Raw genomic sequence first — 27059 nt, 5'->3', positions numbered from 1 at the left:
AAGCCCTCAGCCGTACTCTGTGCTCGCTTTTAATTGTATATCTGACAATCCAACCAACAATCTCTCCGGAAGTACTCTCATGAAGACTGTGAGTTGGGTTGTCAGATAAATCATGGGCGTTGGCAGGGGGGTGCTAACGGGGCACTTGGCATCCCCCCCCAAAGCCAAACCAGCACAATTGCTCCTACCACCCGCCCTCATCTACCCCCGCAATGCAGCGGGTTACCCCCACAAGGCAAAATCCTGCCGACGCCCATGGCTACAAACAGCCTGAGGGAAAAAAAATGGCTCCCGAATTTTCAGTACAGCTTACACCTCAGGAGATTGGGTGCGTTCTAAATGGTTTTGATCTGCTGATATAGTGGCATTCCCGTCAGCTCCTCTTAGCTAGCTTTTTAACGTGGACGCTGTTACGCCCCTTCGTGGTTAGAGCCGCCTTTCAAGGAGGCACTCGTGCTTCGATGCTATTTGGCACGAGTGAAGCAAAAAAAAAAAAACTTGTCTATCGCGTCCACGAAGGGTTCGCTGCTGCTAGTCTAGCGCCCTTGCCCGGTTTGGTTCCCGCACCAAAACCGCGCTACCAGTTGAAGTTCCCCGAAAAGTCGATGAAGGGAGGTTGGCTAGGGCCCCCGCTTGCGATGTCTGCGCACGTCCCGGGAGCCCCGTCGCACCCGCAGTCACTGATTTGCAGTCACTAAGCCGAAGACCAACCTTCTTTTCTACCTCCCCTGTATACTCTTTCCTCTTCTAGCCTAATATCTACCCCTATATTCTCCTCCGCACGGCGTTGTATGTACCCGTGGCTGGATACTATAATATATATCCGTATCCTTCCCTCTTCATTCACTTTGTAATCAATACACAACAGCAGCACTGGAAATCGCGCCCGCGCGCGCCGGGGCTCTGGCAATCTTGAGGTGAGTCGAACCATCTCGAGATCTCCAGTGCTGGCTCGGGTTCATGCTATTGTTTGCTCCAGTGGAAGTCTGCATGCGCCATTCTTGATTGCACGAACAACTAACGAGTCCGATGAAGTTGACCATGTCGCCTTCTGCCTCCTTATGCGCGTAAACAATGGCCCCGCACCAGGCAGGTTTTATACAGCATGTTTTTTTTTAAGCGTGGGGAAGTGCGCGGTCGACAACTGATGTGAATCACCATAGCTAATCACAAGACGCACGCCAGATCTTTGTGTAGGGTAGGGGTTATGCGTTGTCTTACTTTTAAGAGCATCCGTGCAGCATCAGAGTCTCCATTGAAGTTACGGGGCAGGCTGGCAAGCCCAAGCTTGTCCATGAAATTCTTGTGTCCGATTTCGTGTCAGGGATCCCCATTTTCACTGTACGCCAGGGAAAACTGGGTGTCTCACATATTTGGCGCGCTTTTATTGCACGTCGCTGGAGTTTTTTTCGTGCTGTTGTAAGCAGAGTTACTCAATATTGACAGTTGCGAAACTCCGCTTCAGAATCCGGGCGGCGCTAGCCCCCCCACTCCGTAGAAGCTGAGGGGCAAGTCGACGCGCGCGGCACCTAGGAAATAAAAACAAAACTTCACTAAACTATTATAATTCAAAATTATTCAGTAAAATAAAGATTGCTTTTTAAATTAAAACACAATAATTACGTAAAATTTACTTGTGTTTTTGCGGCTTATTTTTTTTTATGACTTACGGCAACAGCCGCAAGCACTTGAGTACTGCTTCAACGTCCTGCCGACAGACGACAGGCTAGTCAACTTGCCCCGTGCTTGCCCCGGCGCAGGGGGGCATCCGAAGACCGGCTTTCGATACATGGGGCCTATGGGGAGTTTCGCAACTGTCTATATCCAGTAACTCTGGTTGTAAGGGCTAAGAGGCTCCAAAACGCCTAATTAGTTTCACGTGATGAGTGAAGCCACTGAAGGGCGCCTGCGCAGTGGGGCACAGCGACGTAAGCAGCGAAGCTCAGGCGGCTGGGGTGCGCGGACATGTGAAAGCGGGCCGTATGCCAAAAGGTGACGTCACGCGTGGCGCGTCTCACTTAACGCCTTAGTGGTGTCGGCGTGTTGCTAGAACACGAATCCGGCGCTCCATGAAGCGGTGTCTCAAAAAGTGTCTGAAGAAAACGAAGGGGTTTCACCAGAATACAAAGAGGCATCACAAGCAAGTAAGATGTGCCGACAGAATTAAAAAAAAAATAACGAAATGCGTGCGCACCTATTGTGGATATGCAGCAGGTCGTCACATTTTTAAATGTTTTGTGTCTTTTATTTACTTTTGTTTGGTTTAACATTAGACTTGTTTGAGCTGGCTCAGTTTCAGGCGAGGTTTCTTGCGTGCTTCGTCCCAGCTTGTTGGGCTAGACTGTGCTGCACGCTATAACACTCGTTCCTTTGCCTTCATCGCACATACATTTACGTTTCATATTGTTAATGCCGCTGTGTTTTCTCTTCCTGATTTTTGTGCGCGTTTGCTGAACGGCGTGCATGTGGAGGCCGGCGCAATGTGGTGGTGTAAAAAACCAAGGGGCGCGTCTGGCCATACCACAGGAGGAGCAGCAGCAGTAGCAGCGCCCAAGAAGTCAGCAGGAGGGGCAACACAGCTTCACAAAACTAAAAATCCATGTTTCCAAGACGTTTCCTTCGATTAGATTGCTTAAATACTTCGCGATTCAGCTGTATGCTTTTCGTGGTATACTGTAGATGTGACCAGTGCTAGTCTTACTTTCTTTTCATCGTTCTGTGCAGGGTCTGCGGTGAAGGTGGTTGCCGCTCAACCCACCGCTGAGGCGACGCGGTTCGGTCGCTTCCGGGCCATTATTTCGAAGCGCGTTATTTATATCTGTCGCCAGAAGAAGATTCCGCTGTTCAGCTGGCTGCTGCCGCCATTGCTGCTCTTTCTGCTCTTCTCGCTCGAGTACGTTGCCCTCCGCGGTACCGGACGCGTTGTCGAGCGCACGGGCGACTCGCTGCCTTTCAACTTCCCCGAGGTGGTCGTGTTCGCGCAGGTGAGCCGCTTGTTACCGGCACTATAGTACGGAACTCGGGGGTGTAGCGTATGTCGGCAGGGCTTCGCATCGTTCTGAGCGAGCTAATTATGCATACTATTAAAAATCCATGCTACGGCGCTGCTGGGCGAGGGTAAATGTTAATTTGATATATATCAGAGAGCCACAGGTCTCTTTCACAAGCTGTAGAAATGTTTAACAGGTAATGTTGGTCCGCGAAAGTGCTGTCGGATACCTTAAGCTTACCGTGTGCGGTTTAAGTATTGTAAAGTTTTGCACATCAGTTTTTCCACTGTTTCGCAACTAAAGCAGCCGAAGTTCCTGTAATGGTCACTGGTCTAGACGCTTCTTGTTCCGAAGTAGCTGTCATGCTGGCGAACGAAACAATGGCGGAGGGACAAACGCTACACGAGGACGCTCTTCGAATGCTTTCCCCGGGAACGACAGGGGGCGTTTCCTAACAACGCCCTTTCTATTTACTCCCATGGCGTTATTTCGTTTTGTTACCTCGACTGATGGGCTTCGAATTGACGAACGCAAATTCGCCTAGCGCATCTCGCTAAAAGCGGATGAAGACGAAATGAAGTGCTTTGACGCAAACTTACTGGCAGATTTGAAGAAAGGCGTCATGTGTATGTCCCTACGCCTTCTGGTGGATTGGCCTAGCGCGTAAAAACTAAGCGAAAAAGCGAAAGTTTCCGAACGACCGCACGCTTAGGCAGATAATCCTGCCACACTTTAAGACATGTCCCTGCAAGGCGGTGGCAGCATTTTAAGAACGATAAAATTAATAAATTACAAACCATCTCACCCTACTCGCTCCAACCTAAATTATTTCTATTTCCGACGAGCTGGGCAGCACCAGGCCTCACTGTCTGTGGTCAAACTCGTGTGATGGATGTTTTATACTAGCTCAGTTTTGTCGTACCATCTTACGACCGATGTGTGGCTATATATTTTGGTATCCATTTTGTAATATGTAGTTTAAAGACGTCTTTGCAGAATACTGCTAGGATTTCGGCAATGTGGGAAAAGGCGTTCAAATGGTCTAAAGCATTGCGTCTATACGCTTGTGTTAGAAAGGGAATGAGAAAATTAACTTCTCTCTTCTGTGCTGCTGAGCACAAGGACGCTGGTTCGATTCCCGGTCGCGGCGGTCGCTTTTCTGATAGAGGCGAAAAGCAAAAACTCCTGTGTGCTCGAGATCTGGACGCACGTTATAGACGCCCTGGTGGTCAAATTAACCCGAAACCCTCCACTACGGCGTGCCTCATCGCCTGTGTAGCGTCGGTAAGTTAAACCTCACAATCAATCAATCAATGAATGAATGAATGAATGAATCAATCAATCAATCAACAATCAATCAATCAATCAATCAATCAATCAATCAATCAATCAATCAATCAATCAATCAATCAATCAATCAATCAATCAATCAATCAATCAATCAATCAATCAATCAATCAATAAATAAATAGATGAATAAATAAATGAATAAATAAATAAATAAACCAATCAATTCACTTTAATCAATTCGCTTTCTCTTCATCAATCAGTACCAGCAGTCGCTGTATTTAAATCCTGCTGTGATCTAGTTTGTACGTAACATCGAACAGAATTAAGCAGGTGGAATAAAGGCCAGGTGATTCTCAAAAGACTTGTGGATCGAATTATCGAGGCGAAGGATGCCGAGAAGAATTAGAGGTATAAGTGGTGGACAACCGACATTTTGGAATTTTTTGTGAACGCGCTGTTGTGCTGCTCAATCAGCAGCTAACTGCAAAGGGATCTACAAAGTTATCAGTGAAAGAAATTAATCGGCCCTTTTACGGAGGATGTGGACGGGGTAAGGTTTAACTGAGTGGCTTCAAGTCACTGAGAGGGGACTTAATTGCAGCCAAAATAGCGGCACAGTAAGCTTCTCCTTCATCTTAAAACAGAACTAAACCGAAACCTTTGTAATGAAAGAGTCGGGCGAGAAGGCTTGATGTCCGCTTTGTTCGCGAGCGCAGTGCGCAGCCGCAAGAGTATGACAACAGTTACGATTAGCGCTGATGATGATCGCGCGTGGAAAAGAGGACGGTGAAACGAGGTGATGATAGTTGCCCACAGTGTAAAAATACAGAAGTAGATAGTACGTTGCTGAGCTTATCGCGTTAATAAAGCGTATGCTAAGTTCACGCTCAAGGTAAGTAATAATTTTGTTCTGAAATCTTGTAGTAACCTTGGCGACGACTCCTGTTCCCCACATACGCTAATACTGTTCGCTATGTCCCGTCTGTCTGGCCCGTAGGGTTTCTTGCAGGCTGACAAGGACGAACAGTTTCTGAACGAGCGCCTGAAGCCCATGTTCACCGCGAACGAGTTCTCCGTGGAAACCGTGGAGCCCGACGTCGACGTAATTTTATATCTGCTCCAAATCGCCAAGAGCTCACTCCGAAGATATGTCTTCAGCACACATTTCGGCGTGCAGGTGACGAGCAAGACAGGGTGCGTGTTATGCTCTGTTCTGTACGGCAGAAAGTCTTCACATACGACGCCGGCACATTGCCATTGCGTACTAGCAAAAGCCAGCAAGGTCACGGGTTGAATCATTGGCTGCGTCAGTTTTAGTTATGAGGACAGGTCTAATACAAGGTCCCCACGCATTTGTACGACAGTATGCTGCATATTATCAACTCCCCAAACCTCTCCACTAAGAGGTCTCATCGGCCGTAAAATTCACACTTGGTTTTTACAGCGGAGATGCTAGCGTCTACTTGGTCCAGTTTTTCAGCGCCTGTATATACATGCTACTAAAGCCTCACAGCGTTAAATACCCACAATGCAGCAGATGCTCCCAGAGGAGTTAAAAACTAACGCTCTCTCCAGATTTGTATTTAACGTTAAGCATTCGGTCATTACGAGGTTAAGTCTTGCAGCTTGACGTACACTGTTTTATGTTGCTCGTATTGGCGAGACCTTTTCTAGGACAGGTTACACTGTCGCCCGGGTTTCGGTAAAAACATACCACCTTCAGTCACTGCACTACGGGGTGGGCATTACGCTTGTGTGTGAATCTCTAATTCTAGGGTTTTGATCTAGCATTGCGCGTTCTCCATTAGGTGCGGTCGACTGCCTTTGCAAGTCGTACCGATAATCACCAATCTAATGTTAAACATATAGGGGGGTCCTGTTGGCATGTGGAGAACAGATCGTCTCGGTAAAATACGTAAGCGGGGGATTTCGCATCGCACATATGTTTGTATTTAACCCTGTTGTGCTACCAAATAAGTTTTCCGAGTTTCCAAGAATCCAAAGGTATGGCTTCCGTGCAAGCGTACATTAAAGTAGACCGTTACATTAGGAAAGCTATACGTTAGCGTGGAGAACTACAGCATGCACTACTGGACAAACACGCCTAGAAAATATTCTCGTTCAAATGGAGGGTTAAAATTGCGCTGTTGCATGTCACGCGAGAGACAGACGGACAAGTGAACTATCCATCAAACAATGGTTACAAAGGAATGACCAACAAAACAGGAGAATGGATCGACTACATTAGGAAAATTAAAAGCGAGGAATAGATTCGGCTAACGACCGGTGTGGCTGGGACTCTGAAGTAGACCTTTGTCCCTCAGGGAACATAGGCTAATGATGACGATGATGATGGTGATGATACGCACCTCTCCAGGACCGTGCTCTGGTACAACGGCGAGATCCAGCACACGGCGGCGCTAGTGACCACACTGTACAACAACGCGCGGTTGCGGAACGTGACCAAGAATGCCAACGCGGAATTCAGCTTCGAAGTGACGTCGGAGGGCATAAAGCGCGCGCGGGAGGCACCGGAGGGTGAGGTCAAGGAAGACACGGTCGAAGAGGGCATCCGGAGCCAGAACACGTACCGGGAGTTGCTGCCCAAGGTGCTGCGCTCCGTCTTCTTCCCGCTCGTATCATCCCTCGTGTGTGGGAACTTCGTACTCTTCCCGATCGCCGAGAGGGCGCTGCAGGTACGTGGGCGTGCTCTCGCTGCTCCGCGATGCTGGTGTTGTTGTCCTCGGAGGGCTGCAGAATAAAGAGCGATACCAGTTAGAGATAGTTTCATCTAAAATTATAAGTTAAAAGTTCTAGTCTATAACTGAAAAAAATTGAAGCCCTATATCTCACCGATGTAACCTGAGTCGAAGTCAGTCCAAAATCCAAACTGCTGCGAGCGTGTCGGAATGGCGCAACATCAATAAAGAAAAAACAAAGGAATGGCGCAACACGATAGACGTCGGCTTCACAACGCGGTGGACCCAGGTTCAACTACTACCACGGAAAGCGTTTTTTTTAATGCAGAGCATTTCAGTAACTCACGATATCACCCGCGTTGACGTCCGTAGTCCGCACCACACCCCTCCCTACTATATATAAAAAAAATACTATCCAGCGCCAGGTTTCGATCCCTCGCCCCTGCGGGCGGAACGCAATGTACATGGTGCTCTTCCCAATGCGCCACAAAGCCTAGACAGAATGGGACGCTACTAACGCGCCTTATATCGTTGACTCATTCAAATTACTGCTGACGAGCGCTCTCTCGTCAGCAGTTGCCATAAGTGCAACAACATTAACGTAACGCAAACTACTTAACGTCGTGCGCCCCCGGAAATGCTCTGCATTTGATCGTGCCCCTCTCGAGGGGGATGTTTCACTGCGTCGCCATGCGAACAGTTTGCCATTATAGTTTCCGCCCACTCCGGTCGGTGTCGCCACGGTTCAAACCACGGCAGGGGTGCTGCGCGGGCGTTCGTTGATTTTTACTTATGTGCCTCCACCTTCGCTTGCACGTGGCACGCCTATGTTTAACTTTTTCCGTTTTGTTGTTTCCTCTCTAGGCCGTTGCTAAAACTAGACACTCGTACTGTTGGACTAGAAAGCGCTTGAAACGCACCAGAAGATGCTGAAGCTCCACTTTCAGCGCAGTTTTATTCGCTTGCGTAAGGAACATGCGCTAGAAAGCGGCGGTGCCGTCGTGTAGCGGCACCCCATCCCTCCTCGCACGCTACGCCAGCGAACAGCCTGTCATTTCACGGGGTCACTCGCTATCACAGTACGCATTCGCCACTGCAGCAGAACACGAGTCCCATCACGCAGATTTACGACGAGCGCAAAACTAGTCCACCAACGAGCGGCGACCGCTCGTGTGACGCATTATGACGCATTATGACACGTTATGACGCATTAGGCCTAGCGAGATGTGGGGGAGGGAACGGGGGTTGCCTCTGCCGTTTTTTCTTGAGTCGCTTGATGTGCTTTCAGTTATCAGCATCGTTTTGTGAAAGCCATTGTATAAGGTTGGCTTTCCTTTTGCACCACGAACGACGCCTTGAGAGAGAGAGGGAGGGAGGGAGGGAGAGAGGGAGGGAGGGGCGGAGGAGAACACTAAACCAGCAAGCCCTTGGAGAGCAGGCGAATAGAGGCCGGCGTTGGCCGATGTAGGTTGTGCAGCTGCAACTCTCTGAGACGCCTTTATTACGCACTAGTGACTCTAATGATTTTGAAAATAGAGCTTATTGATGACTAACCTCAGAATGCATATCCAAGTGGTGAGACGCATAAGTTTGAGTTTTCACAAATTTTTATTTTGCAACTTGAATGTGGTGCTTGTAATTATTGATCGGCTCAAAATGCATATCCAAGGGATTAGACCCGTAGGCTTGAGATCAAAATCTTCGCTTTAAATGTCGCGCTACTGTGATCACGACATCGTGCTACTAGCACACACCGCGGGACGTTCGTTTTCCAAGGCCTCGCGTTTCGAAGACACGGGGCTTTTTCTTTCTCGCAGATTTGAAAACTACATGGAGCTTTGTGCATATAAGCTTAGCTTAGAACACGGTTTGGCCGCTTGATGCCGGGATTTTATGGACGGACTACTGGGCAAATAGAATGACCCCCTTTGGCCCGGGACGAGGATTCACAGTCGGAGAATCCTAAGGAGGGGAAGCTTACGGCAATCCGCGGACAAATAATCGATTCAGACACCGGCATGATAGGAGTGACCGGGAGTCATAAGCCCCATTCAATATACAAGTTGAGCGCCAACCCAAACTGCGTCAAGGAAATCAGGTGTAGAATTAATATCGGATGGAGAGCAGCACTCTGCAAGCACTCTCAAGTAATTAACACAGGCTACAAAGAAACAATTTACCATTCCTTGCTAAAGAAAGTTGACAGAAGCGCGAAAGCTAAAAGTGCATCTAATCTAAAGACTCTAATTGCAAACGAAGAGCGAACCCACGCGAACATTTTTTCCGCACTAAGTAAATACATCTACGAACGATCTAAATGTATACCGATTCGTGCTTTACGAGATAAATGTATACTATTGTACTCCTCCTTCATGATCGATGCGTCTATTGTGCTATCTAGAACGGTCCCTTTTTCGAGATTTTTAAGTAACCGTATTGACACAATGGAAGCCAAGTTTCACGCACGCACCGTGTGTGTACAGAGATCCTATCAGAGCTTTTCGGCCGACCAACTGGTCAATGGGGAAATGCATTAGTGTTTTGACAGGACGCCATCGAAGAAAGCTTTTGCTTTCTTCGCTTTCGCCACTAAGAAAGCTTTCGCTTTAAGATGCACAACCAACGCGTTCCCCCGGTGATGATTTATGGATCAGGATCTTGCGAACCAAGAACCACGAAAGAAACCTTTCAAACAAGCCTCGGAAAAAAGAACGACAGCAGTAACGCTGACTGGTCCACTGACAACGGGAGTCTCAGATAAGGGAGAAAACCCAGCTGCTAGGCATCCTAGGTCCGATAAGAGAAAAAAAAGAGCTGGGCTCGACATGCAATACGACGAAGTGACAGCTGGTAGGTTGCCACAGTAGCGGAGTCTCTGTAAAGATACGGGGCTAGAAAAAAGCCCAATAAATCCATGGAGGGATGAGATAGGTACATTTGGTGTCACAGAATAGATTCGGACAAATTAGGATAGGCGCAGTGGTTAATAGGCTATTCACGCGGAGTAAGTAGGTCGCTTGTCTCAAAGCAATGTTAAGTGCGGAGCACTTCAAGGACTCAGCTGGTCGTTGTAGCTCGTCCAGGGTCACGGTATCTAGCCACCACTACAGTAACGCAGCGTCACTCACCCAAACAGAGGCTTCGAAAAGGTCATCTTCCCCTGATCAGAATCGAACATCTGTCCTTTGCGTTAGGAAACCGGTGTCAATTGTATTGCACCACACAGGCACAGGTTACTCGTATGCCAAGTGTTGGGGGTATTCTTCGCGCTGCGGCATTGCCAGGGAGGCTGCCATTGCGCGGCCGAAAAGAAGTACACAGGGATATGAAATACCAAAAAAATAACAAAACAACGCAATATTTACCCCCAAATAATTAAAAATATTTCCAGTGCATCTTTATACGGCTTTTCAGGGGTTGCGGCGCCCTCCCTTGACTACTTTCGTTATCAACGCCGGGCTGATGGAGAAACTAGTGAAGGGAGGGCGCCACAGCCCCTTTGGCGGATCATTGCTCTGGGCTTGACAGCTTTCACGTTGAGTGGAAATGCTTAAATTCTTTCACCTGTGTTGGACCCACAGGTGAAACATCTGCACATGATCACAGGAGTTAGCCCCCTGCTTTACTGGATGGCAAACTTCGCCTTTGACTTCATGGTCTACATGGGCACCGCGCTTTCCGTTATCCCACCGTTGGTGCTCTTCTTGGACGATATATTGATGACCAGCGACATCGGTGAGTGTCCCTCGCAGGCATTTTTCTCAAAGGACGCGGGTTTCCTAGGCGAAAACGACGGGAGCGTGCGCGCATTCGGCGAAATCCGAAAGCGAATTATATATATATATATATATATATATATATATATTTGCATTTCATGCAACCTAAGTGCATACATGATTGAAGGTGATCTTCCCGAAAACAATCACAAATTGACGTTCGCTTGGGCTAAAAGCTTTGTTCTATGTGTTCTGAGATTTGTTCTGTGCCGCAATCGGAACTGTTTGCTTCTGTTAGGCAATGCATTGACGTAAACGGCGTGGTATGTCGGTGGACCGTTTTATGCGTTTATAGGAGTTTTATCTGGACGCAACATTTTTTTTTTCGATGGACACATGTACAGTCAGAAAAAGGGAATTTGTTTGGGGTCCTGTGTTGCGCCGGTCTTATTCAATATTTTTTTTGCCAGTGTCGACCGGACTTGCTTAAGTTTTGACAAGGATGTTGTTCTGCGTGTTTTTAGATATGTCGACGATTTATTAGTGGTTTTAAGAAAACAGTTTTCGGCTAACTACCTTGCAAACGCAAAAGTGATTTGTGAATTTTAGGGGTCTTGCATTTACAGACGAGGTTCCAAGTCATGACACCCTGCAGTTTTTAGATATTAATTTTAAGTTTTCATCGGACCATGTCTGTTGGGTCTATCGCCCGCGTGCCCGTAAACAGCTTATGCCATTTTCATCATCTCATTCGAAGACTGTTAAAAGGCCATAGCGTCTCTGGTTCTAGAGTCTACACTCAATAAGTCCTGTGCACATGCTGTTCAAGAGAGCTTTGACTCTTAACTGAAGAGACTTCTGTCGGTTGGTTACCCAAGCTATGTCTTGGTGGGTGTTGCCGAAGCCTTTCTGCGGAAACCCAAAGGCCAAGTAGGTGCGAAGTGGCCAGAACAACCTAAGGCGAAGCCTGTTGTTCTGCCCTATATACATAGAGTTACGCACAACCTTAGAAAAGGTGGCAGAACGGTACAAAGTGCCGGTGGTGCTTTCTGCTCTACAAAAACTTGGCCGTCTGTGTGAGCAAATTTCCGGCAAGCCCAAACCGAAAAAGTGCGAAAAGAAGCATGCCAAGCGCTTTGTGCCCTGTGACGTCGGGGTAGTCTACGAGATACCGCTTTCATGCGGGGAGGCCTACATCGGCCAGACGGGCAGATGTGTGAATGACCGGGCACGTGAGCATAGTTCTTCTCTTAACAATATTACCCGCGGGCATTTACCCGCGCATTGCGAATATTGCAGGCCTCTCAGTCCTCTGGAAAAAGGCTAAAATATAGTTTGCCTTTGCCCAGGAGACCCATGAGAAGGCAAGTTGGTACAAAAAGAAAGCTGTAAAACACTTGGTTCGCGCTCAAAAAAAGAGAAGACATTTTGGTTCGCACACAAAAAAATTAAAAACATTTCCCTCTGTAGGCTGAGCTTAAAATACACAGTCCGGTATAAAAAGACATGACATCATAATGACACATTTATTCGAATATGCCCACTAATCCTGGAGTTTAATCGGCCATGAAGGCGGCATCGTCTCACGTGATACCTGAACGAGTAACTGCCGTGGGCCGCTTGTGACAATTTCAACAGAGCTAAGGGGGGAACGTGGACATTCATCTTTTAGAGCAGTGAGATATCGTTTGTCTCAGAGCGATGTTTTTCTCTGAACGGGCAATACACTGGAACGGATAAAATACCATTAACACGAATATGCTAGTCGTACACGTCGATATCACAACATACGCACTTAACTGAAGCGCAATCACCTTTTGTGTTTCAGTGCTCATCCTGGTCCTGAACATGCTGCATGGGTACGCGGCGCTTCCGGTAATCTACATATTCTCCTTCATCTTCCGCAGTCCGGGCAGCGGCTTTACCACCCTCACCTTATCGGCCTTCTTTCTATGTGAGTGCGTTCGTCACTGCTTAGATGGTCTCTGTAGGCGTGGGTCTCAGGCATGGCTCAAACCCCTAGCCGAAAAATACGCTCGCTCGGAAGTGAAATAAATCTTTTTGAAAGAGGCATGGTTTCGGCGAAAACGACTGCAAATTTCATAAAGCAACTGCATTAGAACGTTGCTTATCAGGATTTGCCAGAAGCGCATGACCCTATCGTATCCTTTATCCATCCATCCATCCACCGGTGCATCCGTCCATCCGTCATCTCATGTATGTATGTATGTATGTATGTATGTATGTATGTATGTATGTATGTATGTATGTATGTATGTATGTATGTATGTATGTATGTATGTATGTATGTATGTATGTATGTATGTATGTATGTATGTATGTATGTATGTATGTATGTATGTATGTATGTATGTATGTATGTGTGTGTGCGTGCGTGTGTGTGAGCGTGTGTGTGCGCATGCGTGTGTGTGGTTTTGTACAGCTTTGGACCTTAGAAGCGTAGAAATGAAAAAAATGAGCATCTAGTGCAAGTATTTAATATTTGAAAGCAAGATAATAATTAGCTCATTAGACAAAATGTTTGTTCCAGTTGAAAAAAAAATATTTTTTTAGAAACTACGGCAGCCTGAGCCGACAGAAAAGAAATAAAGCTTCTAGGGAAAGTCTTTACAAATTGATGGACATTTTGACAAGCCAGGATTTGTGTTCTTACTTACCCCATCGTGATATATGCTGCGTCCACTGGAGCATATTCTTTTTTCATGGCGTCCACCTCGGTGAAAACGCAACAGTGGTGATGTCTGTCGCAAGAGGCATCCTTAAGGAACTCTTGCCCAGAAAACTAGCAGTTCTGGTTCTGTTCTAAAAAGCGCGAGAGAATATTTCGTAAGGTGTTGTCAAATGGCCACACCAGGGCCGAAAGTATTAATTAGGCTCTTTATGACCCATCTATATGGGTTGAACAAAGCGTGTAGAAATGATGCCCATTGTCTTGAACAAGATGAATTTGGCGGACAATTCGAACGTGGAACACGTTCTAGGTTGTTGAAGAAGAGAAGTTTAGGGCGTGAGTATTATAAAATTTGGAAAAAAATTAGTTCTTGCGTTCCGAAGTATTGTAACGCGCTCTTTTTGCTTGAAGCGTTCTGCCCATTCGGATTAAAGTTCTGACTCGGCAGGGCAGCATAACCGTGTACTTATTTTTCTGAACAATCATATTAGCGCGTCCTCTAGGACGCGCTAAAACGATTGGCCCCATTGGTCAGCATAAAGGCTGCCTCCAGCATGTCAAGCGATCTTTAATTCACTGAGCTGCTGTATGACAAATGTAGTTTCTAGGCAGATTCCGCTGGGATTCAATCCCTTATATAGCTTACGACTTTCTCTTTCGGACTCAATTATTGCCCTTATCCGAATGAGGATATGCAGACGCAACCCCATTTCCTTTGTGCCTCATTTTGAGACATTTACAGGCAATAGCATCCTCATTTCAATATCCCTATGGTGGGGTGGGGGGTGCGGTGGTGTTATATTTTTGATCTGCTTGCACTACTACACTGACGGTATTGACGATTAGGTCAAGTTATGACAGTGCCATTGGCATTATCTGTGTAGTGAACAGAAGCAACAGAAGCTTCACCAGGAGGACCAACAGGAACGAGGCCACCATCATACATGACGATGATGGTGGCCTTGACGGCGTCGCTGCCTGCGGTCAGGTCGCTTTCGGCGCACCCTCGATGCCGGTGGCTGCTGGCTAAAATTATACCATAGGTGCGGCCACCGTGGTTTTCATAAGTGCGGAGTGTCAGCTGCGGTTTACTTTCTATTGAAACTCTATTTTTATGTTCCATTTTTTTACGCAGCATCAGCTGGCTGCTTGGCTGCAGTATTTGTGGAGTACACGGACAGAACGTTCCTCTCCACCGTGGTCGAGGTGGCTCTGCACGTGGCTCGGCTGCTGCCTTCGTACTCGTACTCGCGCGGAATGACCAAGATTTTGCAGTTGGCCAGGGAGGCCACCATATGCCAGAGCGGGCACAGGAGCCTAGAGAGCCAATGCCACACCTTCAGCGCCAAGCACATGCAGTCGCTGGAACAGTGCTGCCTGCGTGAGTCTCTTACCCGCGCACTTTGCAGCACGTTTTCAACCGCGGTGCTCTTGGCGATTGTATCGACAGCTGCACCATAGATACTCGGCGATAAAGCGTACCATAGCAGTTGTGCAATGGGTAAGCCTTGCAGTGCCGTCAGCTGCCTGAATGTCCTACGATGTTACCCGCCGCGGTGGCTAATTGGCTAAGGGGTTGCACTGCTTAACACGAAGTCGCGGCTTCGATTCCCAGGCTACGGTGGCAGCTTTTCTCGTGGAGGCGAAAAGCAAAAACGCCCGTGTGTACGAGATTTTAGCGCACGTTAAATATTCCCAGGTGTTCAAAATTAATCCGGAGCCCTCCACTACGGTGCGCCTCATCGCCTGCGTTGCGTCGGCGCGTGAAATCAATCAATCAATCAATCAATCAATCAATCAATCAATCAATCAATCAATCAATCAATCAATCAATCAATCAATCAATCAATCAATCAATCAATCAATCAATCAATCAATCAATCAATCAATCAATACATCAATCAACAAATCCATAAATCAATACATCAATCAACAAATCCATAAATCAATACATCAATCAACAAATCCATAAATCAATAAATCCATAAATCAATCAATCAATCAATTGGCGTCACCCGTGATACGTATGTGGTACGGGTTGGGCTTTTATTTTATATTATAGCCCTTTAGCTTTATGTCTTCCCCGTTTGCACGTGGGCTCGTAGATGGAGCCACCGTGGACCGGCCGCGGTGGCTCCACTTCACTTCCGGCACCCAGTGGGTGCGGACGTGCGATGGCTAGCTCCGCGCAAGGCGATGCTGCGGCTATCTTTGGCCGCGCTGGCCGCTCGTTCGGCTAGCCGACCGGTTATCGCTGGCTGCTGCCCACTTTGCCTTCGGATGATAGCATGAAGGCGTGCGTTTTTCTGCACTGACCCATCGAAGCGCCCGTACCGTATCGACAATTTTTGTGCCCCGTTCCGTGAATTGGACTTACTGAAGGAAGTGGGAGGCATTGGGACTTTCCAGATGATCCACATCTGGCTCGTCAAGTTTCGCACCCCGGCTGCGCGTGAGCGGATTTTGAAGAAAGGATCGCTGCAGGTGAAGTGACATTTCTGTGCGGTAATCGACCCAATCCACCAGGACGTAAGTTTTAAGGTGCACTGGGTGCCATTTGACATTCCTGGCGAGTGTCTGAGCCGTGCACTGAGTGATTTCGGCGACGTCAAGAGTGTCAAGCATGACGCCTGGGCGGCCAACGGCTTCGAGACGGCGGAATCGACCACACGGGTTGTCCAGATGACGCTCAGGCCGGACGTCACTCCGGACGAACTACCGCACGTGATGAAATTCTACAGCGGCCAGGTGCTTGTCGTCGTGCCGGGACGGGCGCCGCTGTGCTTGCGGTGCAAGCACACTGGTCACATGAGGCGCGACTGCCGTGTGCCGCGGTGCTTCAAGTGCCGTTCTTTCGGTCACACGGCCGACGAGTGTGTGCCGACGTACGCCAGGGTGGTTGGGGGAAGGGAGGAGGACCCTGAAGTGAACGAGAACTTAATGGAACCCGAGGAAGCGGAGGCGGCTTCGAAAGCCGAATCCCAAACAACAGTGCAAAGCCCGGAACAACAAGGAGCGGCAGCGGCGGCAACGCCCCCCGAGCCAGGCCAGGACGAAGAAGAACACGACATTGACAAGACGAAAACTACGCAGCAACAACAACTGGAAGAAGGGAACGGTGCAGCCGATGCAAGTGTGGAAACCATGGATGCCAAGGAAGCACCAGCAAAGAGACGACGGAATGAGGGGGAGGACTTCACCAAGGAAAGTATAACGAGCAGAAATTGAAAAGAATGGAACATGAATGCAGATAGGCAGCAGCGGGAAAGGGCAGGTACGGTTATGAATCCCGGTCCGTGTCTTTGACACGTCTGCAGCGAATGAAGTAGAAGCCGACCAGGTTTTTTTTGTCTTTGTTACAGTAGCTATTTCGTTTGTCTGTTTGACACCATGCTGTCAGAGTGCTACTACCCCTTATGACTGTTAAACTCAGAACGCCCTTCAGAGTAGGGACCTTGAATGTCCGGGGACTCGGGTCAAAAAAGCGCCAGTTAAACCTCAGCAGTCTGGTTGGCGAAAAGCATTTGGATGTCATTGGCATTCAAGAAACTAAAATTGAGAGCGAAAAGCACACTGACAGTATGGTAGCACCTTTTGTTGCTGAATTCGATGTTGCTGTAAGCCACTCAGTCGGTCTATCAGCCGGCTGCTGCTTGTTGCTAAGAAAGTCCCTAGATATCGTTGTTCGAAACGTAGTGAGCAGTGAAACTGGGCGATTTGTTTTATGTGACTTTGTTTATGAAGATGTAGATTTCAGAGTGTTGTGTGTGTACGCCCCCACAAAAGCGAAGTCCCGCTATGAGTTTTTCGAAAGCGTTGAAAGTTATTTTGATACAGAGAAAGTTTTGATTGTTCTCGGTGATTTTAATTGTGTTTGCTCTCCCGAAGACAGGTCAAAGGTAGATGGGGTAGCTGATCGCAGCGCGAAACTACTTGGAACGATCACAGCCGACAGTTCGTTGGAAGATGTGGCCACGATTGCAGGAAATGGGAAAGGGGTTCTTTACACACACTTCCAGGGTGCAACTCACGCAAGGTTGGATCGCATTTATGTTTCAGGGGATTTGACACCGTTGTGTAACAACTACGAAGTGCAAGAAGTGTCGTTTAGCGATCACTGTTTGGTCGCATTTTCATTGGGGTATAAAACAATACCAAAGTCCAATTTTAACTGGTCACTTTGGAAAATGAATGCAAAATTGCTTGATGATAAGGTTTTTCTCGACAGGGTTAAAAATTTCTTTGATAATAAGTATGGACTGAAGTGTAACAGCAAAAGTGAAGCCTGGGAAAATTTTAAACAAAACATTAAAATGATCGCTCTAGAGCGATCAAGTGAGATAAAGAGGAAAGAAAGAGAAAAAGAAATAGGCCTCCGAAGTATCCTTAAGCAGTTGATACAGGAAGAAACAAAAGAACCCGGCCTTTTTATAGATGACATAAGAAACACAAAACGCGCCCTGGAAGACCTTGATGTCGAGAAATACCATGGGGCAACCGTGAGGGCTCGTGCGGAAAAAATGTTGGCAGGTGAACAACCGACAAAACGCGCTCTAGCTGACGAAAAAAGGCATTCACGAAAGCAAGACGTAAAAGAAATTGAGTGGGCGGGTGTAGTTACTCAAAACGAAGACGAGATAGCTCGTGCGTTCACAAAGTACTATCGCGATTTGTTTGCTCTGCGAAAACCTAAAGAAGTGTTTAAAACAGAATTTCTGAACTGTCTTCCGCAGCTGGAAAGTGAAGAGACAGCACTTCTGGAAAGGGAGATAACCTTAAGCGAAATCGAGGACGCCATAAATGATTTGAACTCTGGCAAATCGCCGGGGCCTGACGGGATTGGTGCTTTTTTTTTTTTACAAGAAGTTTAAGGCAGAAGTGACGGGATTACTTCATGGGGTTTTTTCTGAGTCTTATGAGCGTGGGAGTCTACCGCCGTCTTGCGGAAATGCCCACACGGTGTTGATACCGAAGGGGAGGACAGCGATCAATCGAACAAAGTAACTGGCTACAGGCCTATTACACTTGCTAATACTGATTATAAGATATTAACGAAAGTTCTTGCGAAACGTATGCAAGGCGTTATCAAATCGTTAATAGGGCCTCACCAAACCTGTGGTATAAAGGGAAGAACTATATTTACAAATATTCATGTAGCCCGCAGCGTATTGGAGTACTGTGATGCCGACTTTCGAACGGTAGCCATGGTACAAATAGACCTGGCGAAAGCTTTCGACCGTGTATGTCATGAAATACTGTTTGAAATACTGCAGCATGTTAACTTAGGGTCGGTAATTAAAGACGGCGTTAAAATGGCCTACAGTAATTGTAAGACTAGAATAATTGTTAATAAGGAATTAACAGATAAAATACACGTTCAGTCCTCAGTGAGGCAAGGGTGTCCACTGAGCCCGCTACTTTTTGCCCTGTATATCGAACCTTTGTGTGCAAAGATAATTGCAAGTAGTAGCATACGTGGTTTTTGTCTGCAGGCATGCGAAGTAAAGGTGTTGGCATACGCTGACGATGTGGCTTTTTTCTGTTCAGACAAAGAAAGTGTGAGTAAGGCGCTGCGCATGACGCAACGCTTTTGTGATGTAACGGGTAGTCAATTAAACGTCAGCAAACTGTCGGGCTTTGGCATGGGGAATGGGCAGAGGTACCTGCTGTTTACGAAAACGTCCAGTGGTTCACAACGCCGTCAAAGTATTTGGGGGTACCATTGGATCGGTATCGCGAAAATACGGCGTACTGGGGCGATAGGGCGCATGAAATGCGTGCGCAGACAGAAAAATGGGGTGGTGAAAAATTGTCTATTTTTGCGCGTGCAACTGTGTGCAACTTGTTTCTGGTGGCCAAGATTTGGTATATAATGCAGGTTTTATCGTGTTCCCGGATGAATGTGCAAAAGCTCCATCGCCTGTTTGCAGTTTTCGTTTGGCAGTCGGTTTTCGAGCGAACAAGCCGCAGCAATTTGTTCCGCAGACTGGAGGATGGTGGTATGGCGTTACCACACCTTTTTGTGAAACAGCTTGTGTCAAGGTTTTTATTTTTTAGGGACCAGACAGACCCTTTAATTCGAACCTATTTGCAAATGTCACTAGCGACGGCCCTGCCAAATTTTGTTGTTTCATCTGTTGACTATGTAAGGCATAGTGGTAGCGGTTTTCTGCGGGAAGTAGTCGCATCCTTCCGTTTTCTCACGGCCCGGTTTTCGATGGAATACCTGTCCAATGTTCCCCGTAAGCGTCTTTCTAGAGACCTAACTGAATCCCTGTTCCCCGAACCAATCTACCGATCCAGATACCGTGACACCACCGGCCGCGACGTTTTAAAGAGGGTCAAAAAAATGGCAGTGCGAGGGGCTGCAAAGACGTTTTTCTTGAAGCTTCACACGGACACCCTTCCGGTACTGACATGGGAAGAGCGAAGGGGGCTGTTTTTACCGTGGGGTTCAGACTGCTTTTTGTGCAAAAAACCCGAAAATGTGGAGCACGTTTTCATGGATTGCTGGGACGCAGTCTTTTTCTGGGACGTCCTTCAAAGAACTATAAAAAAAGATTTGCCACTAACAGCCGAAGGAATTAGATACCTTTCAGTAAACACGGACAGTATTCCATACGACCTGCTCTTTCTTTTAGGTTTGCACGCAATATGGCGTAGCAGAATGGACGTTCGTCACAATTCAGTTGACGCGCGGTCTGTAAATAGTTATTTTGTTGAAGACGTCTGTAGTCTTCGAGATGTGGTGAATAATGATGATTGTGATCATGAATTTTTGTGTTTGTTAAATGAGCTTAGTGTAATGAAAGTGCACCAACATTTCAGCGCCAACTAAAAGTTTGGCGGAGGTTTATTGTCCTCAACCTCAAAGGTTGATTTTGTAATGTGTGTGTTGTTGACAAAATATGCAATAAAGAAAAAAAAATTCAGAGCCCTTCCACCTCGTGAAGAGGGATGGCCAGCAAAGCTGCGGGGCCGAGCCTCAGCGTGAGGTTTGACTGGGTCATAGTCCGAAGGTTGCACGAAGCAAAACACGTTTGTAATTTGCGATTGAGCATTGTTCCTGGTTATTAACTGAAAGTCCAGCACTGTCCAGTCACTGCTTCTCGCGCATGCTCAGCACGGCTGTTCACGAGCCACGTGAAACGGCTATCGAGCGGCTCCGACGTAGCGTCAGACTTGGCTACTGCGCATTTGAGGCGCACACCTGGGCACGTGCCGGCGCCAGTGCATCTGCCGCGGCTATGACGCAACACAATCCAACACAATCCACTTTAATCCAATCCAAATCCAATCCAATACAAGTTAAGCCAAGCCAATCCTTTCGAATCCAATCCAATGCCCCTCGCGCTTGCACAGAACGGCCCTTCACGGCACACGCGAAACTGCTCAGCTTCAGCCAGTGTAGCTTACGTTACAAAACACACAGGAATCGTTGGTAGAAATTTATTATAGTGCGGGTATGGTAATCACGGCGCATGCTCTATGAAGGCCCTAGAACCTTTTTATTTTGTATGATTTTTTCCATGCCCCGGGGGCGTATAGGCGTTTCATAGTCAGCACAGCCAAGCGGTGCATGGCGCCATCTGGGGGCATGTTTGAAGCCATGTCCACGTGCATGTGGCCCTCAATTTAATCGCTCAGAACCGCTTGGTCTCATAGTGTAGTAGTTCCGCTCCCGCGAAGCAAACATCCTAAGCCGGGTTCAAATTCCGTTACCGCTTTTTTTTTTTTTTTTTCATTTTCAAGGGTTTGTGATATTAGAATATTAACCTTTGTTGTCATTCATATAATCTATTTATGACATCTTTATGCATCATAAATGGTATTTCGGGTATTTTCGTTGCCTTTTGGTCAGTTTCAGCTACTGCTTCTTGTTTGCTTTTGCGGGTTTTTTTCTTTTAGGTAGGTTTCGGCTCTTGAATATTTTTCTACGGCGTGGTTTTCAACCATTTCAGATCCGTTTTGGCTGTTTTCATTTCAGTTCGGGTGGTTTCGTATGGTTCAGGTAGTTTATGCTGTGATATAACGCCCATAAGCAAGCTCAGGTGACGGCTGGCTGTACTGACTAGGAAACGCGCATACGCGCCCTGGGGGTGTGGCGCGCAGTTTTACGATTCCGTGGATTTGAGTGGGCTCCGCAACGTGGCGCTACGCTCGCTAGCGATTCCTGTCTACATCGCTCTGGGACCGGAGACGCTCTGCTGGATCCTAGCCATTTACAGCTTTGCTGTAAAAAAAGGGCTCGTAGATCAATCGGTACGTTTCGTTACTGTATTAGTTCCAGGTTCGATTCCTGCCGGTGGCAGTAACTTCTTTTATTTGTTCGCGGGAGTTTTCTGTTGACACCAGCGGTCGCGAAAGAACCCTTGGAGGGTAGAGGTAAAAATCTTTGCTTTAAAACATAAACAAATCCGATGCATTTTTCGGGGCAATATACGTTGAATTGGTTTTTGCAAGAGGAAGTGTAAATAACATCTTTGTTCAAAGATTAACAATATGCAGAAGAGCTGCAGCTCGTGCGAGATAAAAGCGAGCACAAACAGAACAGAGCCTCCACTCGTGCTGTTACACGCAGAACAAGCAATAAAAGATAAAAAAAGGCGGGAAAATTGAATCGTATCGAACAAACCCCCGTTCAGTTCGCCACGAGAGGAGCGAGAGAGGGACGGGAAGAGCGTGAGGGGTGGTAGCGGAGAGCGGGTAATGTGATAGATGCGCCAGATGCCTTTCCATGACATTTGCAGTAAAGCAAGCACATACGCGGCCAATTTTTTGAAGATATCCCGCGTAATAATCAACACCCTCGCGTGCGGTGAAGCAGATATTTGGCATGTTACTAAACATGTTGAAAGGAGGAGAAAACGTTTATTGCTCCCATTGAACGGGAAGAAAGAAGCGCGGGATGGTTGTTGAAAGAAAAATTGCTAGCCCGACAAGCCATGAAAACAAGTATGATAGCAGTAATGTTTCCGTACACAAAACTAGCGTCTCGGTGTTGGGCAGGAAGTTGGGTGGAAGATTTTATGTGTAAAATAAAGGAAAGAAAATACTTGGGCACCGAATATAAACCAGAGAACAAACGGCAGGTCGACCGCCCGGATACCTGGCTACTGCGCTACATGTTTTCAAGTAGGATGAAGTCAATGTCCAGAAGTGCAGGTAAAAAAATTGGCGACGTGTTAGCTGGCTTCGCTGCAAATGTCGAAAGACGACGATATTTTGCCCCCCTCTGCCACCTAACTTTCTTTTCCCTTCCACCTCCACGCTGTTCCTGTTAACCCTCTTGCTCTTCCAGTGATAACGCAATGGGGCCATTTGATCTTTCTCTCTCACACCGGCTGCTGATGTAGTGGTGCATTTTCGCTCCTCTAATTTCTTCATGTTTAGTTCCATCTTTAGCAGAGCTTGTTGTACACAACTCCAGAAGCAAATAATGTAAGTGTTGTGTCGTGCACCTTAATAGAAGAGGTGTCGACACAAAAAATATTCAGGGAATCTTGCACTCACGCGCAAGGCTTGAATGGCGAAGCTGTTGCAGGTGATCCTTGGCAGACACAAAGTTGAATTTTAGAATCGTTGTCTTAACTTGCTGGACGTCGGCGGCATGGCATTTCAATGAACTTAGGCCGAGCAAGGCCAGAGTAAGCTCGTCGTTTTGGTCGACGTTTTCATACGCCACTCTGCAAGCGTGACTTACCGTCTCTAGCGGATGCTTTGCACGTCGAGCCTCTCGAAGCACGGCCTGTTCCTCAGCCATGCAAACTATTCGCGGCCGGGTCATGCAGAGTCAATGATGACCTACAGAAGCTTCAACTTTCAAGTCGCGGCTCTTCTAAGGGCGCACGCGCACGAGGACAAGGACGAAAGGACGAGGTCGTTCTGGGCAAGTGTTGCAACGATACGTCGAACGCTGGAATTTTTTTGTGTGTGGACAATCCCTAAGTAGGTGTACTTGGCTTGACGAACGTGAGCTCGAGGCACGCAGAGAACGCTAGATTATTTTGGCCAATATTGGCCGATCTCCCTACGTGAGTATAATTTGTCTTGAACGTGCCCTCGAGGCACGCGCGGACGAGTGCTTGACATTTTCTTGGTATTTTTAACTTTGGCCACCCTACACAAACGATTTGCTCAGCAGCTTCGCTGATAAAAAAAAGCGTTGGTTCTTGGTTGTATACTCAGCATTAAGAAGGCGGAACTCATGCTTGTCGTAACTATGGAAGTGCCTGGCTGCGAATAATATTGACAATAACTGTAGCAAGCGAACCGATTTTTTCTCGCAACACATAAAGCCCATGCGATGAGCTGCCACTTCGATATTTCGAACACCTTAGATCGCTTACCTCTTGTGCTGCTTGACCGCGGTCTACGCAGATCTGAGCAGTTCGGACCCTGCCCAGTACGCGATAGAGCCCCTGGACGTGCACCCCTACTCGGCCTTCTACGAGGTGCTCGCGCTGTCAATAGAGGGAGCGGTGCTGTTCGCGGTGGTCCTGCTCATCGAGCGGTGGATTCCCGTGATGGACCTGTCGTTGAGCGAGCCTACTATGGTCCCTCCTGAAATCGCCAACGCCGTTCCTCCACCACACCATTCTTTATCACGTGGCATCTCTGGAATGACGAAGGCAAGGCATTCGACTGCGTTGTTTGCACTTAACCGTTAAGTTTCTTTGAATACCTGATCGCGCATGGATGCTTCTCTGGGCAGCCTTAGAGCCGAAACGCGATTCGGGGGAAAGAGATATTTTGCGAAACGAACATGCGGACGCGTGCATACTCACAAGCTAGCGTGCGTGTCGTGCGAAGACCACTTACGTTGCCCGGCCATCACTGGTAACGGCGGCAGCAGCACCTGCTTGCACATAGTAAATGCTAGGAGCAGCCGCATTCCACTTTGACCGTTCGCAGCGTCGTAAGTCGGCAGGGGCCCAGGTCTCTCGCTGAATGGCTGCGGTGGTAACAGTAGACGAGGGAAGGAAAAATGACATCCTCCTGCAATGCAGCCTTACGGTAATAAAGGAAGGTAAACAGCTTTCTCAGATACTTTGCAGGTAAAAATGTGGCAGCCTGTCTGCTTACTTAAATGCAAATGCCATCGAAAGACGATTATTCTGGCCTAGCGGTACGCTGTTCGACGGGGTCGATGCGTCCGCTATCCATAAAGATGACGGGTAAACATTGGAAGGCTTAAAAGGCAAACTTTAATGAAGTATAAATGAAAAACACGAAAAGGTTACAAGTCGAAAAAAGAAAGGTTCCTTCCTCTGGTTAGCTCCGTAAAAAAAGCGGTGCCGTCTCGAGGGCTGGCAGCGGCAGACTGGGGGTCGTGGAGTCTCTGGACACAGGCCCGGCACGGTTTTGCGAAACGTAACTCAACACCTCGCCGGGGTCGCAGGACAGCGGGAGAAACGGGCCGAATTCCTTTTCCGGCCGTCCCCGGCTCGGGAAGGGAAGGAGAGGTGCGCACACACAAGCACAAGAACAAACACAGAACACACTCGTTTCACTCTCCGAGGGACACTGGCTGACTCGCAGTTCAGAGTTTGTGGCGCCTCGATGCTCGTCGATGAATGCGAGCAGAACAACGATAGTCTTGTGCCACCACTGCTCCGTAAATGCCTTTCTTCTCTCTCCCTCCCCCTCTGACGCTCTTCCCCTCCCGTCTCCCTCGTCCTAAAATGAACACGAAGGAGGTTTTCTCCAGTCAATTCAATTTTAGCGCGCTCCACTGCTCTCGCGCCATCTCCAGGAGCCATTCGTTACTCGAGCAAAATATTGTTTTCAACGCGTTATTTATTTTCGTTGCAAAAATCAAGCATCCATGTAAGGAGAGTCAGGAGGAATGGGACATTTTTCACCCAAGTATTTTTGGGGTTTATTTTAAACCCAAGTACATGTTTGATTGATTATTGTACAAGCGGAAACAGCCCGCAAAAGTTCTTTTAGCAGTGGTTTTTATCACTCCTGGTGTCACTGCTAAAATAATTATTTGTAATAGTTGTAAGCTGTCGGATACCTGCCTTTGTTTTGGGTGGAGTTGGACATCACTAGGGAGGTATGGGACGTCTGTGAAGTATTGCTTCCAACGTTCTCAGCGGACATTATAACTAAGCCGACAGTTCAACCTCAGACTTGAAGCAAGATTGCAGACGCTCTGTTCTCCGTTTTATGAAAGCCTGTAACTGTTCTTTTGTGTCACCGTTAACACGCGGATTGAACTAGTTCTGCAACATTGTGGATGCAGGTGGCCTTCAAGCAGCGTTGTACCGAGATTTAATGGTCTGTACACGGACACGTCCAGTGGGTGCAGGCGGTGGCTACAGTGGGGAAGGGGGGAAGGGGGACAGCAGGATGACGCCGCTCTCTTTGGCCTTGTTGATGGTGCTTATGCTGACGTCGTTTTCATTATTTTCAAGAATTAGAAGAATGGGTTCTTCCTTCGAGCACTTTGTACGCCTCATCATGTGCTCTAATGCCAGCAAAAACAGTTCGCTGGACATCCATCCCGACCTGTAAACCAAACCAGTACTTCGGCTGGGGCGCCTTTCAGAAAGAAATCCTTAAGTCTCACGCGTGGAAAAAAAAAAACACTGATGGCAGAGCGTTACCTATGGCATTGACACTGTACAAAACGGTCACAATTTCACCGCGATCTGGTGAGGTCACTTGACCAATTGAGCTCACTTGACGGCGCTTCTGCCATGTTGTCTGCTGTAAAATGCATAAGCCTCCCAGGACGGCTTGGCATCGTTGCAATCACTAGCCGAGGCCTACGCAGTGGATGAACGCCCTCCGCGTCCCCGCAGACACTCAAATGCCATGCGCTTTTCTCCATATTTGGAGCTTGCATCAATGATGCCTGTATCGTAAAAAGCGTGTTCGCACCAGGCCAAGGGTCTCCTGATTCTGGCCTGTGCCCACTTCCCGCAAGTAGTCGGTGCTTGTGGCAACAGCACGCCAACCAGAACACACTAGCGTGTCAGTGTCAGTCTGCGCGCGTTCTGAGAACTTGCTCGTGGAGCAGTGAACTTTACGGCCCAAAAATGATGAACTCAGTTTAAAAAACATCAGCCGCAAACGAAAAAATCAACTTACAAGAAAAAAAGCATGTACCCACGGGGATTCGAACTTGCGACTAGCAAAACAGAAATCCTCCCCTTTCAGACCACTCGGCCACGAGCCAGCGCTGGCGAGGTTGGATATGTAAGGTATATAATGTACAACCAGTTTACAGTTTTATTAAGTTTTAGCATTTCAAATACCTTAGGTGACTATTTGTGGTATAGCGCTCGTGCAGTAAGCGTTCCCCAAACTTCCACAATGTCTCAGGTCCAGCAATTGGATTTCTTAGACGGAAAAGCGTTCGCAGATGTGTGGTCGTGCTGCTGACCGATGTGCTTGTTCACCCAGCGCAAAAAAGTGCTTCCTGCTCCCTAGTTTTACGCTGTACGGTAAAGGTTTCTGTTGATTTATTTCCTTAGTACCTATATTGACTTCGCTGACTCTTATCCCGCCTTCCAGTGGCCTTAGGTTTTCCTACTAGCGAACCAGTCAGCGAAGCGTCGCATGTGCACTTGTGCAGCGCTTGTGTGGAGCGACCCGAACTCGGAGCTTGATACAGTATTCAAACTAACAAAGTAAAGAAAGGCACATTCTTCCATTCACA

General features: G+C 47.6%; 1 protein-coding gene across 1 annotated transcript in view; it reads left to right on the top strand.

Annotated features, from left to right (window-relative positions):
• Window positions 1–27059, top strand: part of LOC144179134 (phospholipid-transporting ATPase ABCA3-like) — a 56916-nt gene that overhangs the window by 5360 nt on the left and 24497 nt on the right. The window contains exons 4-11 of the mRNA XM_077707363.1: window positions 2725–2984; window positions 5278–5474; window positions 6658–6976; window positions 10561–10714; window positions 12524–12649; window positions 14523–14768; window positions 23768–23967; window positions 24666–24719. Of these exons, the coding sequence (XP_077563489.1) occupies window positions 2725–2984; window positions 5278–5474; window positions 6658–6976; window positions 10561–10714; window positions 12524–12649; window positions 14523–14768; window positions 23768–23967; window positions 24666–24719 (1556 nt within the window). The remainder of the gene's footprint in view (window positions 1–2724; window positions 2985–5277; window positions 5475–6657; window positions 6977–10560; window positions 10715–12523; window positions 12650–14522; window positions 14769–23767; window positions 23968–24665; window positions 24720–27059) is intronic.

This window comes from Haemaphysalis longicornis, unplaced genomic scaffold (genome assembly GCF_048455015.1).
Source record: "Haemaphysalis longicornis isolate Haplotype H1 unplaced genomic scaffold, Haemaphysalis longicornis Haplotype H1 scaffold_4, whole genome shotgun sequence".
NCBI lineage: Eukaryota > Metazoa > Arthropoda > Arachnida > Ixodida > Ixodidae > Haemaphysalis > Haemaphysalis longicornis.
Note: the sequence above shows the minus strand (reverse complement) of the source record. Positions and strands in the feature narration are given on the sequence as shown.